General features: G+C 36.0%; 1 protein-coding gene across 1 annotated transcript; it reads right to left on the bottom strand.

Annotated features, from left to right (window-relative positions):
* Positions 1–1,771: 1,771 nt before the first annotated feature.
* On the bottom strand, positions 1,772–13,379 carry LOC127957925 (solute carrier family 25 member 45). Its single transcript, XM_052556641.1, has 6 exons — positions 13,024–13,379; positions 12,029–12,072; positions 11,860–11,931; positions 8,712–8,900; positions 8,375–8,615; positions 1,772–2,724 (listed from the first exon to the last, which is right to left on the bottom strand). Exons 1-6 carry the CDS (start codon positions 13,058–13,060, stop codon positions 2,441–2,443), a joined length of 867 nt encoding a protein of 288 aa, XP_052412601.1. The 5' UTR covers positions 13,061–13,379; the 3' UTR covers positions 1,772–2,440.
* Between the last annotated feature and the right edge of the window lie 139 nt (positions 13,380–13,518).

Below are 13,518 nucleotides of genomic sequence, written 5' to 3'. Positions count from 1 at the left end.
ACTTTTTTTTCCTAGTTTGTTAGACCGGTAACCATTTGATCTTAACTTCAGACAACTCTTTCAGTCTGTATTTAAAACCCATTATCCCTAAAAGTTTGAGTTTGCAAGAAAAGCGTTGAGATTATAAACTCAATGCAGCTGTGAAAGTGACTAGTATTAGCAACCACCTTTTTCAAGACAAGTGAATCCTTCTAAAACAATCAGAAGTGATTGTCCTATTTTATGTCTTAGAACAGCGATCCTCAAATCTGGACCTCGAGATCCACTTTCCTGCAGAGTTTAGCGCTAACCCTAATCAAACACACCTGAGCATGCTAATCAGTGTCAATCAATGTCTTTGGGATCATTCGAAAATTGCAGACAGGTGACTTTAATCAGGGTTGGAGCTAAACTCTGCAGTGCATTGGACCTCCAGGGTACGATTTGAGGAAGGAGGTCCTAGAATGAACCATTAAAGGGTTAGTTCACAAAAAAATTTCAATTACCCCATGAATTACTCACCCTCAATGCATCCTAGGTGTATATGACTTTCTGGAAACACTTTATAATAACTTTCTGTTATAAGTTATTTATAAATTATTAGTTAATGATGAACTAATCATTTACAAAACATGACTAGACTTTTATAAATTATTAATAAGTAATAAGTTAACATTTTATTAATTCAGTTATAAGTCAAATAAGTTATTAGTTAATGATGAAAGAGCCATTAATGATTAATGAGTGGTATGCTGACCATTTACAAATGTGTTGTAAGTTATCTTTAAAAAATGTTGAAATCATGAAATAAATCAAACTTTTCATTAGTACATGGTTTCTAAGTTATTGGTTGATACATTATCATTTATAAATGATTGAAGTATTTATGTCAAATATGTCAATTGTTTTGTATAATTATCTCTATAAACAATTCTTAATCATGAACAAACCATTAGTAAATTTGGCTTACCAATTTGTTAGCTGGACTGTGTTCAAAAGCACAAACATGCAGGTATGCTAAAGCACTATTTTTAAGAAGAGTAACTCATTTGTGTTGAATTGGATAAACATTTATAAATGCCTTTGTCAGGTGATTCCAGTGGGTTGTGTTAAATTCTTTCACACATCAGCACAGACTTGTGGAGTGTGTGGCAACATTTGTTCATGATTAACAATTGTTTATAGAGATAATTATACAAAACAATTTTGACATGAATACTTCAGTTGTTTATAAGTGATAATGTATCAACTAATAACTTAAAAACCATCTAATAATAATCAGTTTATTTCGTTTCAACTTTTTTAAAGATAACGGCAACACTTTAGAATAGGTTACACCTATTAGTTGCTTATTAGCATGCATATTACTAGAATATTAGCCATATATTAGTGCTAATTAAGAACATATTAATGCCTTATTCTACTTGACCCTAATCTTACCCAATACCTAAACCTAACAACTACCTTACTAACTATTAATAAGCAGCAAATTAAGAATGTATTGAGAGAAATGTCGTAGTTAACAGTTAACCGGTGTTACCTATTCTAAAGTGTTACCAAGATAACTTACAACACATTTGTAAATTGTTGGCATACCACTCATTAATCATGAACATAGTCATGTTTTATAAATGATTCATTCATCATTAACCACTAACTTATAAGTGACTTTTAACTGAATAACACCTTAATAAAATGTTAACTCCTTAATCATTTATGAACATAGTCATGTTTTGTAAATGATTCGTTCATCATTAACTAATAATTTATAAATGACTTATAACAGAACGTTATTATAAAGTGTTACCTACTTTCTTTTTTTGGACGAGTCCAGAGTTTGATCTTCCAAGCTGTTTAATGGCAGTCAGCGGGCAGATGACCTATGAGGTTGGCTTTGTGCATGCGCCGCTCTGAAGTGACGAACATGGAAGCGCAGCGGAGAGATCAAAACAAAACAACAGTTACGAATTAGAAGTACAAATCGAGGATTTGTAAAGAAGAATGTTGGAGGATTTCAATATAGGCCAAAAGGAGACTGGTTTTCCTTTGCTAAAGTAAGGAACTTTGCTTCCTTTACTCCTGTAAACAAATGTTAGTTTTCAAGAGACTCACCGGCGCATGCACAACGGCGACCTCATCCGCCCGGAGCTGCTTCCATGTTGTTGCAAGCTACATTAAAGTGATTTTTATGTTTTTAGGACAGATATTTTTCTTACATAAACACATGGATTGGCTACAGGAGGCCGTTGTTCACCACAAAGGGTGAGTAATTAATGGGCTAATTTTCATTTTTGGGTGAACTAACCCTTTAAGATATATTGAGCTTGTGTTCACCATAGACCTTATTTCAGCCATTTAACCAATGCTCCATTAAAAGAATGATGGAACCAATGGAAATGCTAATTTGCAAACTTGTTTCTGGGTTTTGGCCTACAAAAATCCATCATCCTGCAGCTGTCCTTCAGTCCTTAGGTAAGTTGGTCATGGCTCTCAGCAGCATCTCAAAGCTGAGGAAGGTCACGGCGTTCACAGGGAATGCTCTCACGCTGTTCAGAAGAAGGCCTTTGAAGAAGACCCGCATGCCCTCCTCACGCACACTCACAGTAATGCAGTTCAGCACACCACTGTACATGCGACCACCACCGCCACACATCTGCAGTCGAGCCTTCACCACGTCCATGGGGGTGGCACAGGCCCATGTGACCACTCCAGCAACACCACCGGCCAACAGTACAGCAGTGTTACCTGAAGACCAGATCTTCATATTACTATGCAGAATGTGTGCGGCTCCTGAACATGCATTTTGCTAATTATTTAGTAACTTTGCTAAATAATCATAATGAATGAAGAGCTGTATTCATACATGTAAGAATATACAGCTATAAATATAAACGAACAAATATACTAATATATACTATGCTATACATATAATACACAAAATAAATAACATTATAACATATAATATGTGTTTTCATTATACAGTGTTCCTGATATAGATAGGTAGAGTGTTGCGTTAGCAAGCAAGCTAACGCAAGGTTGGGGGTTCGATTCCCCGGGAACACATGATAGGTAAAAATTGATAGCCTGAATACACTGTAAGTCGCTTTGCATAAGAGAGTCTGCTAAATGCATAAATTTAATATAACATACAGCCATAATCACAAGCATATAAATTGATAAATACTGTGTATAAACTACTCTATTATAGGTCAATTTAATATAACATAAATATAAATGCATTTTTAAAACCTATTTTAAATTTAAATGCGTTTATCTTATCTTAGTTAATGTTAATTTTAACATTACTAATTACTAATTACTTACAATCAGTGTTGGGGGAAACGTATTACAAGTTAACTCGAGTTACGTAATCAGATTAAGTTTTTCAAATAACTAGTAAAGTAACGCTCTGCTAAATGCATTAATTTAATTTAATTTAACGCATTACTTTTTAATTTACAAGAGAATATATTACTTTTTCAAGTTACTTTTTTTTCCCAATTTATTGATTGACAGCTTTCCTGTCCCCATGATGAGAGAAATCTGTTACTGTAGTTCTAAAATAAATATGAACATGCAATAATTAATCTCACAAAAAACATAGAGATTCAGTATTACTTAAAATTAACAAAAATAATGTAACATAGAATTTGATGCAAAGCTGCAGTAATTAAATGTTCAACTCAGATATCCATTATGTATTTAAACCCATTCTATAAACCAATGTTTTTGCTTCTGATCTTCGATGATCCAGTTCAACCATACTAATAAGCAAAAATTACTAGACAAACATTGTGTCTTTTTTTTTTATCGCAGTGTGTTGAACTTTATTCTTCTGCATTCTATTGTACGGACATAAATTTACTTTCCGACTGAGGTGTATTCATTTCACTTTTTTTTACTGTGAAAAGGCTTTTATTTTTGCCAAAAATATAACTTTTTTATTTTAAAAACAAGCTCGACCTGTCCAGATTTAAAAAGTAACACAAAAGTAATGTAGTACATTACTTTCCATAAAAATTAAATAAGTGAAGTAATTAGAATTTTTTTTATGGAGTAACGCAATATTGTAATGCATTACTTTTAAAAGTAACTTTCCCCAACACTGATAATACCGACTATGCACATTCTATGCACTGTTAATACTAATGCTTTATTAAAATCTAAAGTTTTTTTTTGTATTATTTAATGGACTGGAACTGGCACGAACTAACAATAAAGAGTTATATAACGGTAAGAAAGAATGTTACTGTTACAAATGTTTTTATGATTGTTAGTTAAAATAAGTTGTCTTTCCAGTGCCAACAAGATGGACGACGGGCACTTGACCTGGAGATTGTGGTCTGTGTCTTTTGTGGTGCAACTTTATATTGGGGCAGTCATGGCCTAATGGATAGGAGAGTGAAATGCAAAGGTCACAGGTTTGTGTTAGAGGTCTACACGGAGTATCCGAGACCCAACCCGGGGTACAGGGCTATATTTTAAGTGGTCAGCCGGGTCCGGGTCAGGTCCTAATCCATTTTTCGGGTCCTGTGTCTGTTTAACATTGGGTTTAATACCCATTATCACAGTCAGTCAGTGCTGTGTGTATGTGTTGTTTTGTAACTTTCAACTTGTAAAATTAGGATGAGAAAAGTGTGAGTATGTAATTTGAAATAAGGTGAAAAAAGACTTATTCTGCCATACCCCGCTTTGTGTTTTCTCCAATTTTTATAATAATATTACATATGAACGCGTATATATATATATATATATATATATATATATATATATATATATATATATATAAAGTTATAAATATATAATGTTTCTCTTTATTAATTCCTTCATTTTCTAGTTTGTACTTATTTGAACAATGTCTAAAGCTTCAAGTATCCCCCAATTGTTGCTTAGGATAAAAGCATCTGCAAAATGACTAAATGTAAATGAAGTTATATCTATCTTGTTATATCTAACATTTTTGTTCAGACCTGGCTCAGAGAGTACCTTGATGATAGCAAATAAGTAAAGCTAACGTCAGCAGCTATGGCACAGGATGACCAATTGTTTTTATAATCCAAATGGGCAAACAGTCTAAATTATTATACAAGTTGACTCGAGATACAAAAAAATGCAAAACTGCAGTGTCGCATTTGTCATCCATCACCGTGACATCAAGTGGACTTTTGAAGCTGGAATAATGAGTAGATTAAGCATTTCAACTGGCAAGAGCAGAATAAGATAGATGGAACTTTCTTGGCGAAGAGGATTGTGTGAATCATAGTCATGTACAAGGGAGAGAAGGCTTCTTGCATTGGGTTAGACAAAAAGTTTTATTTACACAACTTGTTTATTGTCTTGTTAATAGCAATTTGCTGTGGAATATGTGCCGATTGGGACCAACTGGTTCTGTATCTTCCTGGTGGGGTTTGGGTCCAGCCTTCAAATAACTGACAATCTGCATCAGTTCCAGGTAGTACATCTTTGACATTTATTGGTTATGTACGTGCCCGGGTCCAACTTTCAAAATAATAGATGGGTCAGGGTCGGTTCAGTGTAGCCCATTAACAGGTTTCTTCAGGTTCGGGTACAAATTTTTGAACCCGTGTAGACCTCTAGTTTGAGTCTCAGATCCGGCAGGGATTGTATGTGGGGGAGTGAATATCCAGCGCTCTCTCCACCCTCAGTACCATGACTGAGGTGAGACCCTTTTCCAAAATAAGTTTTTCATTAGTAATTCAGTGGTTCCCAACACTGGTCCTGGAGGCACCCCAACACTGCATTTAGGTCATCAACTCATTAGTAGAGACTCCAATGGTGTGTTCCAAATGGGATAAGATGCCCTCCGTTTTTCAGAATGAAAACGATCATGGCTGCCATATTGAAGGGTCATTCCAAACTGAAGTGCTCAAAATTGGCCACTTCAATAGGGCCCATCAGATTAAAGGGGGGGGGTGAAATGCTCGTTTTCACTCAATATCCTGTTAATCTTGAGTACCTATAGAGTAGTACTGCATCCTTCATAACTCCAAAAAGTCTTTAGTTTTATTATATTCATAAGAGAAAGATAGTCTGTACCGATTTTTTCCGGAAAAACACGAGCGTCTGTAGGCGTGAAGTGTGGGCGGAGCTAAAGAATCACGAGAGCCAGTAGGCTTTTGCGCTGATAGCGTTTGGAAGTAGTGACATTACCCGAGGACAAAACCAACCAAAACAAACCATTTCTAACAGTCAGATTCAGCGTATATTTATGATCCAGAGGCTGAAATTTAACAAGAGCAGCAGCAACAACAGCGGCTCTATGTGGTATGTACTGAAACTGTATATATATTTGCTTAGCGGTTTTGGAAAATGATTAAGTTCCACTTTGTCGTTTTTTTTTTTTTTTTAAGCTGTACATGTGGAAAGTGCAGTTTGATGACAACATCGCATGTTGTTTACTTGATGTGCTTACGCGCCAATAGCTAAGTTAACAACAAAGAGATACAGTATTTGAAGCAGTTTTACTCATGCAGTTTGATGACAACATCACATGTTGTTTACTTGATGTGCTTACATGCCGACAGCTAAGTTAACAACACAGAGATATTTGAAGCTGTTTCACTCACCGCATGCGGTTCCAACACACGATTGTGACCCTTTTTCGTTGGGACTGCATTATCCTTAAGAAATAAACGATGTGCAAATCCGTCGTCAAACTGGGCCTTGTTTGTAAAACAAGCATCTTCGAAATGCAGGGAACAAACACAAACACTTGCACAACTCCGTCGATGCTCTGTAAAAATAAACTCCATCCACTGGTCCCTTAATGCTGTTTCTCTTTAGGTAATCTGTGCAGGGTTGTCTTGCCCTGGCAACCAAAAACACACTCCTTTTGTGACATTTCGCGACGCTCTTGCTTTGATCAGTGAAGTCTGTTGTGCTCTCAGTGCTGTGCAATAAGGGAGCGCGCGCTCTTCCGGCAGACGCGCCCTCAGGACCCATATAAGGAAATTCCGCTCCATCTAACGTCACACAGAGCCATACTCGAAAAAAACTTTCCGAAACTTGTGACAAACCGGAAGTAGTATTTTTGGAACAGAAATACTCCTTCAATCATACAACTTAATTTTTGAAACTGTGTCCATGTTTAGCATGGGAATCCAACTCTTTAACAGTGTAAAAAACTCAGTATGCATGGAATAGCATTTCACCCCCCCTTTAAAGTGTTTTGACGGGTACAACTGAATAATAATTCCTTACATTTATATAGAGCTTTTCTAGACACTCAAAGCGCTTACATAGTCAGGGGGTATGAATGACACTTTGGGCTCCCATGATCCTTTGCATGATGATGGCGCTACACCCTTCAACTCTTCAAAGCTCTCACTCCGGACAGTAAACCCTTTGAAAGGATTAGGTCACAAGGGATAAGCCCTTCCGAACTAAACACAGGGCAATATCTGAAACTGAAACTTCAATTTGATAATACGACCCGATGTACTTGCTACATCAGTAGAAGACTGGCATCTACGCAAATATTAGTCGGTTTCTCTCTTTTTTTCCGAGGACACTGTAGCCACTAGATCAAGTCTGTATCCAGATCAGAGGATCACTGCAGTCACCCGGATCCAGTACGTATCCATACCAGATGGTGTATCAGCACCCAGAGAGGACCTCTACATCCCTGAAAGACAGCGGAGACCAGGACAACTAGAGCCCCAGACACAGATCCCCTGTAAAGACCTTGTCTAAAACAACCACCAGGACAAGACCACAAGAAACAGAAGATTCTTCTGCACAATTTGACTTTGCTGCAGCCTGGAATTTAACTGATGGTTTCATCTGATCAGAGGAGAACTGGCCCCCTGACTGAGCCTGGTTTCTCCCAAGGTTTTTCTCCATTCTGTCACTGATGGAGTTTTGGTTCATTGCCGCTGTCACCTCTGGCTTGCTTAGTTGGGGGACACTTCATCTACAGCGATATCATTGACTTGATTGCAAATGATTGCACAGACACTATTTAAACTGAAGTGAGATGACATCACTGAATTCAATGATTAACTGTTATTTTGCGTCATTGACACACAGTTTTCCTAATTAATGTTGTTCAGTTGCTTTGATGCAATGTATTTTGTTTAAAGCACTATATAAATAAAGGTGACTTGACTTGACATGCAAAATGTGTTGGGGTGCCTCTAGGACCAGGGTTGGGAACCACTGTATTAAATTAACGTAACCTAATGGGACATTATAGTAGAGTGTTACAAAATATTTAAGAATATTTCATAAATCAATATAACACAAAAATAAACTTAGAAATCTTTATATAGTAATATATAATATACAAAATCTATATGGTATTGTATATAATATACACCCATAAATAGAAACTTACAATTACAATATACTAACATATTTATTTATGCACAATTACCTGGCTGCTTCCCTTTCTCAGTCAGCATCCTGCAGATCAGCTCATATGGCAGGAAGTAAAGTCCAAGACAAGGCACGTCCCGCAGGGCCAGAGCCCAAATTCCTCTGAAAAGGCCTTTGACCCCGTCCTCTCTTAAAATCACAGCAATACAATGTATGGGACCTCTGTACTTATTCCCACCTGACTTTGTCTGGTTCTGCAGGCGCACTTTAACCAGGTCTATTGGCGCTGAAACAAACAACTGTGAGAGTGAATCAAATTAGCACAAATTAGCACAAACATGCAATGTGTTGCTTCAGATTGTTTCGAACTTTACTGGCTTGATGCGCAGACTTGCCTGAGCTATCCCTGAAAAACACCCGGCCACGAACACAGTAGTGAGTGATGACTGCTTGCTTTGGTCAGAGTTGTTGTGACCCGACCCAGTAAGGTAATCCAGTGCATTAGTGTATGAACCAAAAGTCACGGCGTTGCTAATGGCTACAGAGACGACAGGAAATGACATGCCTTTAAAAAATCCACGAAACTGGGGAAAAAGACAAAAAGAAGATATGTCATTCAAGTGATTGTTTCGTAGAAACAGGGCTAACTTATACATTTTTTTCCAACAAACATAAGCGTTTATTAGTGGAATGATCTGCCCAACTCAATCCAAGCAGCTGAATCCTTAGCCATCTTCAAGAATTAGCTAAAAACACATCTTGTCCATCTTTATTTAACCCTCTAACTCTAGCACTCTCTATTCTAGTTCTTTTCTTTAAAAAACGTGCCCCTTTTAGAATTGCACTCTATTAATTTACTAACTGCTTATTTTTTTTAAAGAAAAGAAAAATGAACACTACCTTATATTTTCTTTTTATTTATTGTACATTTAACAATAGCAAAAAAAGGCCTCTAAAACGATTTTGCTCTATTCTTTTTCTGTTTTCTTTTTATTTGTTCTATAAAAAAATAACCTTGCTCCATGTACCACGTAGCTCACCAAGGCTGCATTCATTTGTAATAATATTATAAATTATTAAAATATGAAATAACCACTTTCTTTTTTAAATATTTATAATTTAATTTATCCCTACATAGCAAAGCTGATTTTTTTTTTTATTGTCCTGATGTTTCGGATTTATGCCACAAAATGATACAATACACAAAGTATTTTGTTCATAAGTTTGCACGACCTTGGTTCTTATGCTATGTTGGTTCCTGGATGAATGTTTGCACCTTTTTGTGATAGTTGCTCAAAAGTCTCTTTTTTTTGTCTTAATCAGTGAGTAGTGACGCTGCCCTGTTCATTAGAAAAATCCAGGACCTGCACATTCTTGCCTTTACCAGCATCCTCTGCACATCTGAGCTCTTTAAAACAAACTGTCTATATGATGTAGAAATACATCTTTTCTCATATGCAACTGACAAAAGGTGCAAAGATTCACTGATGCTCAATGAGGTAACACAACATTTGTAAACAAGGGGGTGTAAAGCTTTGAGTATAATAATGAGTGTACTATGTCTATTGGTAAATAGACATAAAATGTAGCTTTACAAGAGCAGTACTAAGAGCTCTTACTTTGAAAGTTTTGTAAACAGTTTTGGTATTGCCGGCCCGAGATTCAAACCCACAACCTTAGGGTTAGGACTCTCTAACCACTAGGCCACCACTTCCTAACCAGCACACGTGACGTACAAACATCAATAACCAACAACTTTATCAAGGTAAGGAGGATAGTTTGAGTGGCCAAAGACTCTCCAAGGATCACAGCTGGAGAATTGCAGAGTCATAAAGGCTCAAAAAAATTATCAAACAGTACCACGTTGTTTGGGAGGAAAAAAATGCTGTCATCCAAAAACAAACTCCAGCATATTAATTTGATAGACACTACTGGAACAAAAAATCTTTATGGTAAAATGAAATTTACACTCAGGATAGGTTTGGTGTGCAAAGGGATAAAAAAAAAAAGTACTCCATGCGCACAATAAAATATAATGCTGGTATTTTAAAGTTGTGGGCCTATTTTTCTGTCGAAGACCTTGTTCGGATACATGGCATCATATATTCTATGCCAATACTTATATGGATTCTATACCAATGGATATAAAATATAAATATTACTGCCTCAGAAACCTTATAATGGACTAATGTTGGATCTTCCAACAGAATAATGATCCAAAAATAAACATTAAAATCAAAACAAAAATGGGTACAAAACCAAGCTTCTTCCATGGCCATCCCAGTTCCCTGACCTGAACCCTGTGTAAAATGAGTGAGGTGAACTGAAGAGGAGAAGCAGCAACATGGACCTGGAAATCTCTGGAGGTCTGGAAGTAGGGGTGCAACGATTCACTCATTTTCTCGATGCATCGATTACAAACCCTGACGATGCATATGCACCTTGAAACATGATTTTTGAAACATGAATAGCTGATCATGGATTTAAAACGCTAAGAATCAAATGAATCACAATTTCTATAGCGATTCAATTCTTTCAAAATATATACACATTAAATTGCTACAAGCACAAATTAATGGAGACCTTGAACAGTGTTCGCCTCGCATCTCTACTTCACGCGCTCCACTATTACTGCCCGAGACTGTCACAGGATTGCGCTTGCGCTCTGTTTGTCTCTGATGCAGCTGATGTTTGATCTCTCCTTATGACTCGTGGCCAGTAATAAAGTGAAGTAGCTTTACTTTTCTGTCATTTTTCAATGGCTCTCTGCATCGTACCAACTGCGTTACCTGAGCAGTCGAAAGCTGCGGATTTTATTGCATGGATGGAGCAGAAATGATCACAGAAATGACAAAATGTTAGCTTATACATAATACTAATACATAATACATACATTTTTATGTATGCATGTCATGCCATAGCATCATTAAACTAGCATCTAACAATGGACAATTTTTTAGGGTTTTTTTCTCTAACCATAAAGGCTGCTGTGTAATTTGCCCCCTGACTAAGCATTTATAGAATTTAGGGGAAGCATTTAAATAATCCTGTGAATGCACTTAAAGAATGCAGAATTTAATCATTATAATTGAATCGAATTGAATCGTGAATCATATCTTTCTAAATTTGCAAAAATTATTCTTGAATCGAATCGAAGAACTATGAATCGTGTCGAACCGAATCACTGCATATACCCAAAGATTCACAACCCTAGTCTGGTTGTCAGATGTTCTTTAATTTTATCAGGCATTAGAGGTTAAGACTCAAAGCTGTTATCTTTGCAAAAGGAGGTTGCAAAATGTACTGGATAAAAGGGAATGATTAATTGTGGCCAATGTGTATTAGAGAAAAACATTTATTTCATTTCAAATTCTTATTCTGCAATGAATAGTGAGTTTACATTTTTTAAAATAAAAGATACAACATTTACAATGCAGATTTATTTTCACAGTCACATTTGATGAAAGTATGAATCATTTTGAGCAAAACTTTGTATATGTACTGTATATTCAGTATATGTACAATGCAGTATTGATAACTTACTCCTTCATGTTTGTATGTTTTGGCCACACAATCAAATATCCCTCTATACACAGCCTGGGTCTGCAAGCGTACCTATGAATATAATAAAGGCATCAGCTGCATTATTAGTGTTAGTGACTGAAAACCAGAATATCACACATACTTCAAATCTGTTATCAAAGAAACTCACCTTTACGGTGTCCAAAGGGTGGCCAACAACTAAACCAACAGCACCTGACACCACACATGATTAACCATTTGTGAATCATTGAAGAGTTTACAGTCTGATATTATCAAACCTTTAGAAAAGAGTAACAGTATAATGACTATATTTCTTGTAACCTTGTACAAAGAGTACTGCAGCTGTACCATTTGTGAATTAATCACATTAGATGTTAAGGCATTATACTACAGACAAAACCATTGGTTTTTCATGCACTGGTCAACTTTGAAATTTTGGGATCCATATTTTCATCCAAAAACATCTAGTTTTTTTTTTTTTTTTAAGACTTGTGGAAAAAACATATTTAAGTGATTATTTTATAACACTTTATCTATTTGTGTCTGTTACTCTTTACAATACATCTTAAAAGCCCCCCTCCCCTTGCATACACCTAACTTAACAGTTTATTTCTATCTGTTCCAAAGGATTTTACAAAGGGATGAATTGGCGAAAGTTCACAAAATACAGTGATTTTTATTTTTTGACTTTTACCATCATTGTTATTATTTATATAATCAAAATGAACCAAAAAAGCTGTATCTGGCTTTATCCGATGGTCCAAAATGTATGTATAGAAGTTAGTTCATATTTAATTACATTATGTCACATTTTCATAATCATAACATTTCGGATAACTAGCAATTCTAAGGATATCAACAGGGGAAAGTAGCCTAAGGTAAAATCTATTGTTGTCTTGCATTAATGCTTTTGAGGTACCAGTAGCTAATATTCACTGCTATATATAGGCTACCAACGTTTACATATTCATAAACTATGGTTTTTACAAGTATAAGCGGTACGAGTGACGTCGTAAAGAATATCATGATACTACCGGGATGTTCATAACTTCTCAGTTAATGGCTGATAAAACCGAGCTGATTCAAAGTCATCTATTAGCTATGTTTTTCCCAGATATTTCAACCAGACATGTTTACAATTCCAAAGCCAAAGTAAAGAATTACCTGAAATCCAGCCTGCGACGAACTCCACAAACGGCATGGCACATTCATTAAACTTGTAAAATACACCAATAATATAAGTCGGTTCTATAGAATATTTCAATAGCTGCGGGGCTGCAGCTGGATGCCTCTCGAATATTTTTCAAGCAAAAACTCGGATTTCACGAAAAAACATGATTGTGTCCAATTTGAGCAGAAATAATCTTGCTTCAGTGTACTGTATTATCACGAAGGCGAATGCAATGACTGCAATGGCCTTTTGACAACACAACGAATCTGCATTTTTAGAAGAAACTTACTGTTGCTAAAAAGTAAATCGAGAAAGAGGGGGTCTTTAAGAGTTTGTTCGGTCTAAAGAGCTGCTCTACTACCATCTGGTGGTGATAATGTACCTTGTCATATAATGCTGGGCTAACCTAGTGTCATTGTTAAAATGATCATTTTCAAATTATATAGCAATTGTACAGTATCACTGAAATACCGGAAATTATCTACTGT

The sequence above is a fragment of the Carassius gibelio genome, chromosome B5 (genome assembly GCF_023724105.1).
Source record: "Carassius gibelio isolate Cgi1373 ecotype wild population from Czech Republic chromosome B5, carGib1.2-hapl.c, whole genome shotgun sequence".
NCBI lineage: Eukaryota > Metazoa > Chordata > Actinopteri > Cypriniformes > Cyprinidae > Carassius > Carassius gibelio.
The sequence above is the reverse complement of the archived record's forward strand: the minus strand, read 5'-3'. Positions and strand labels throughout refer to the sequence as shown.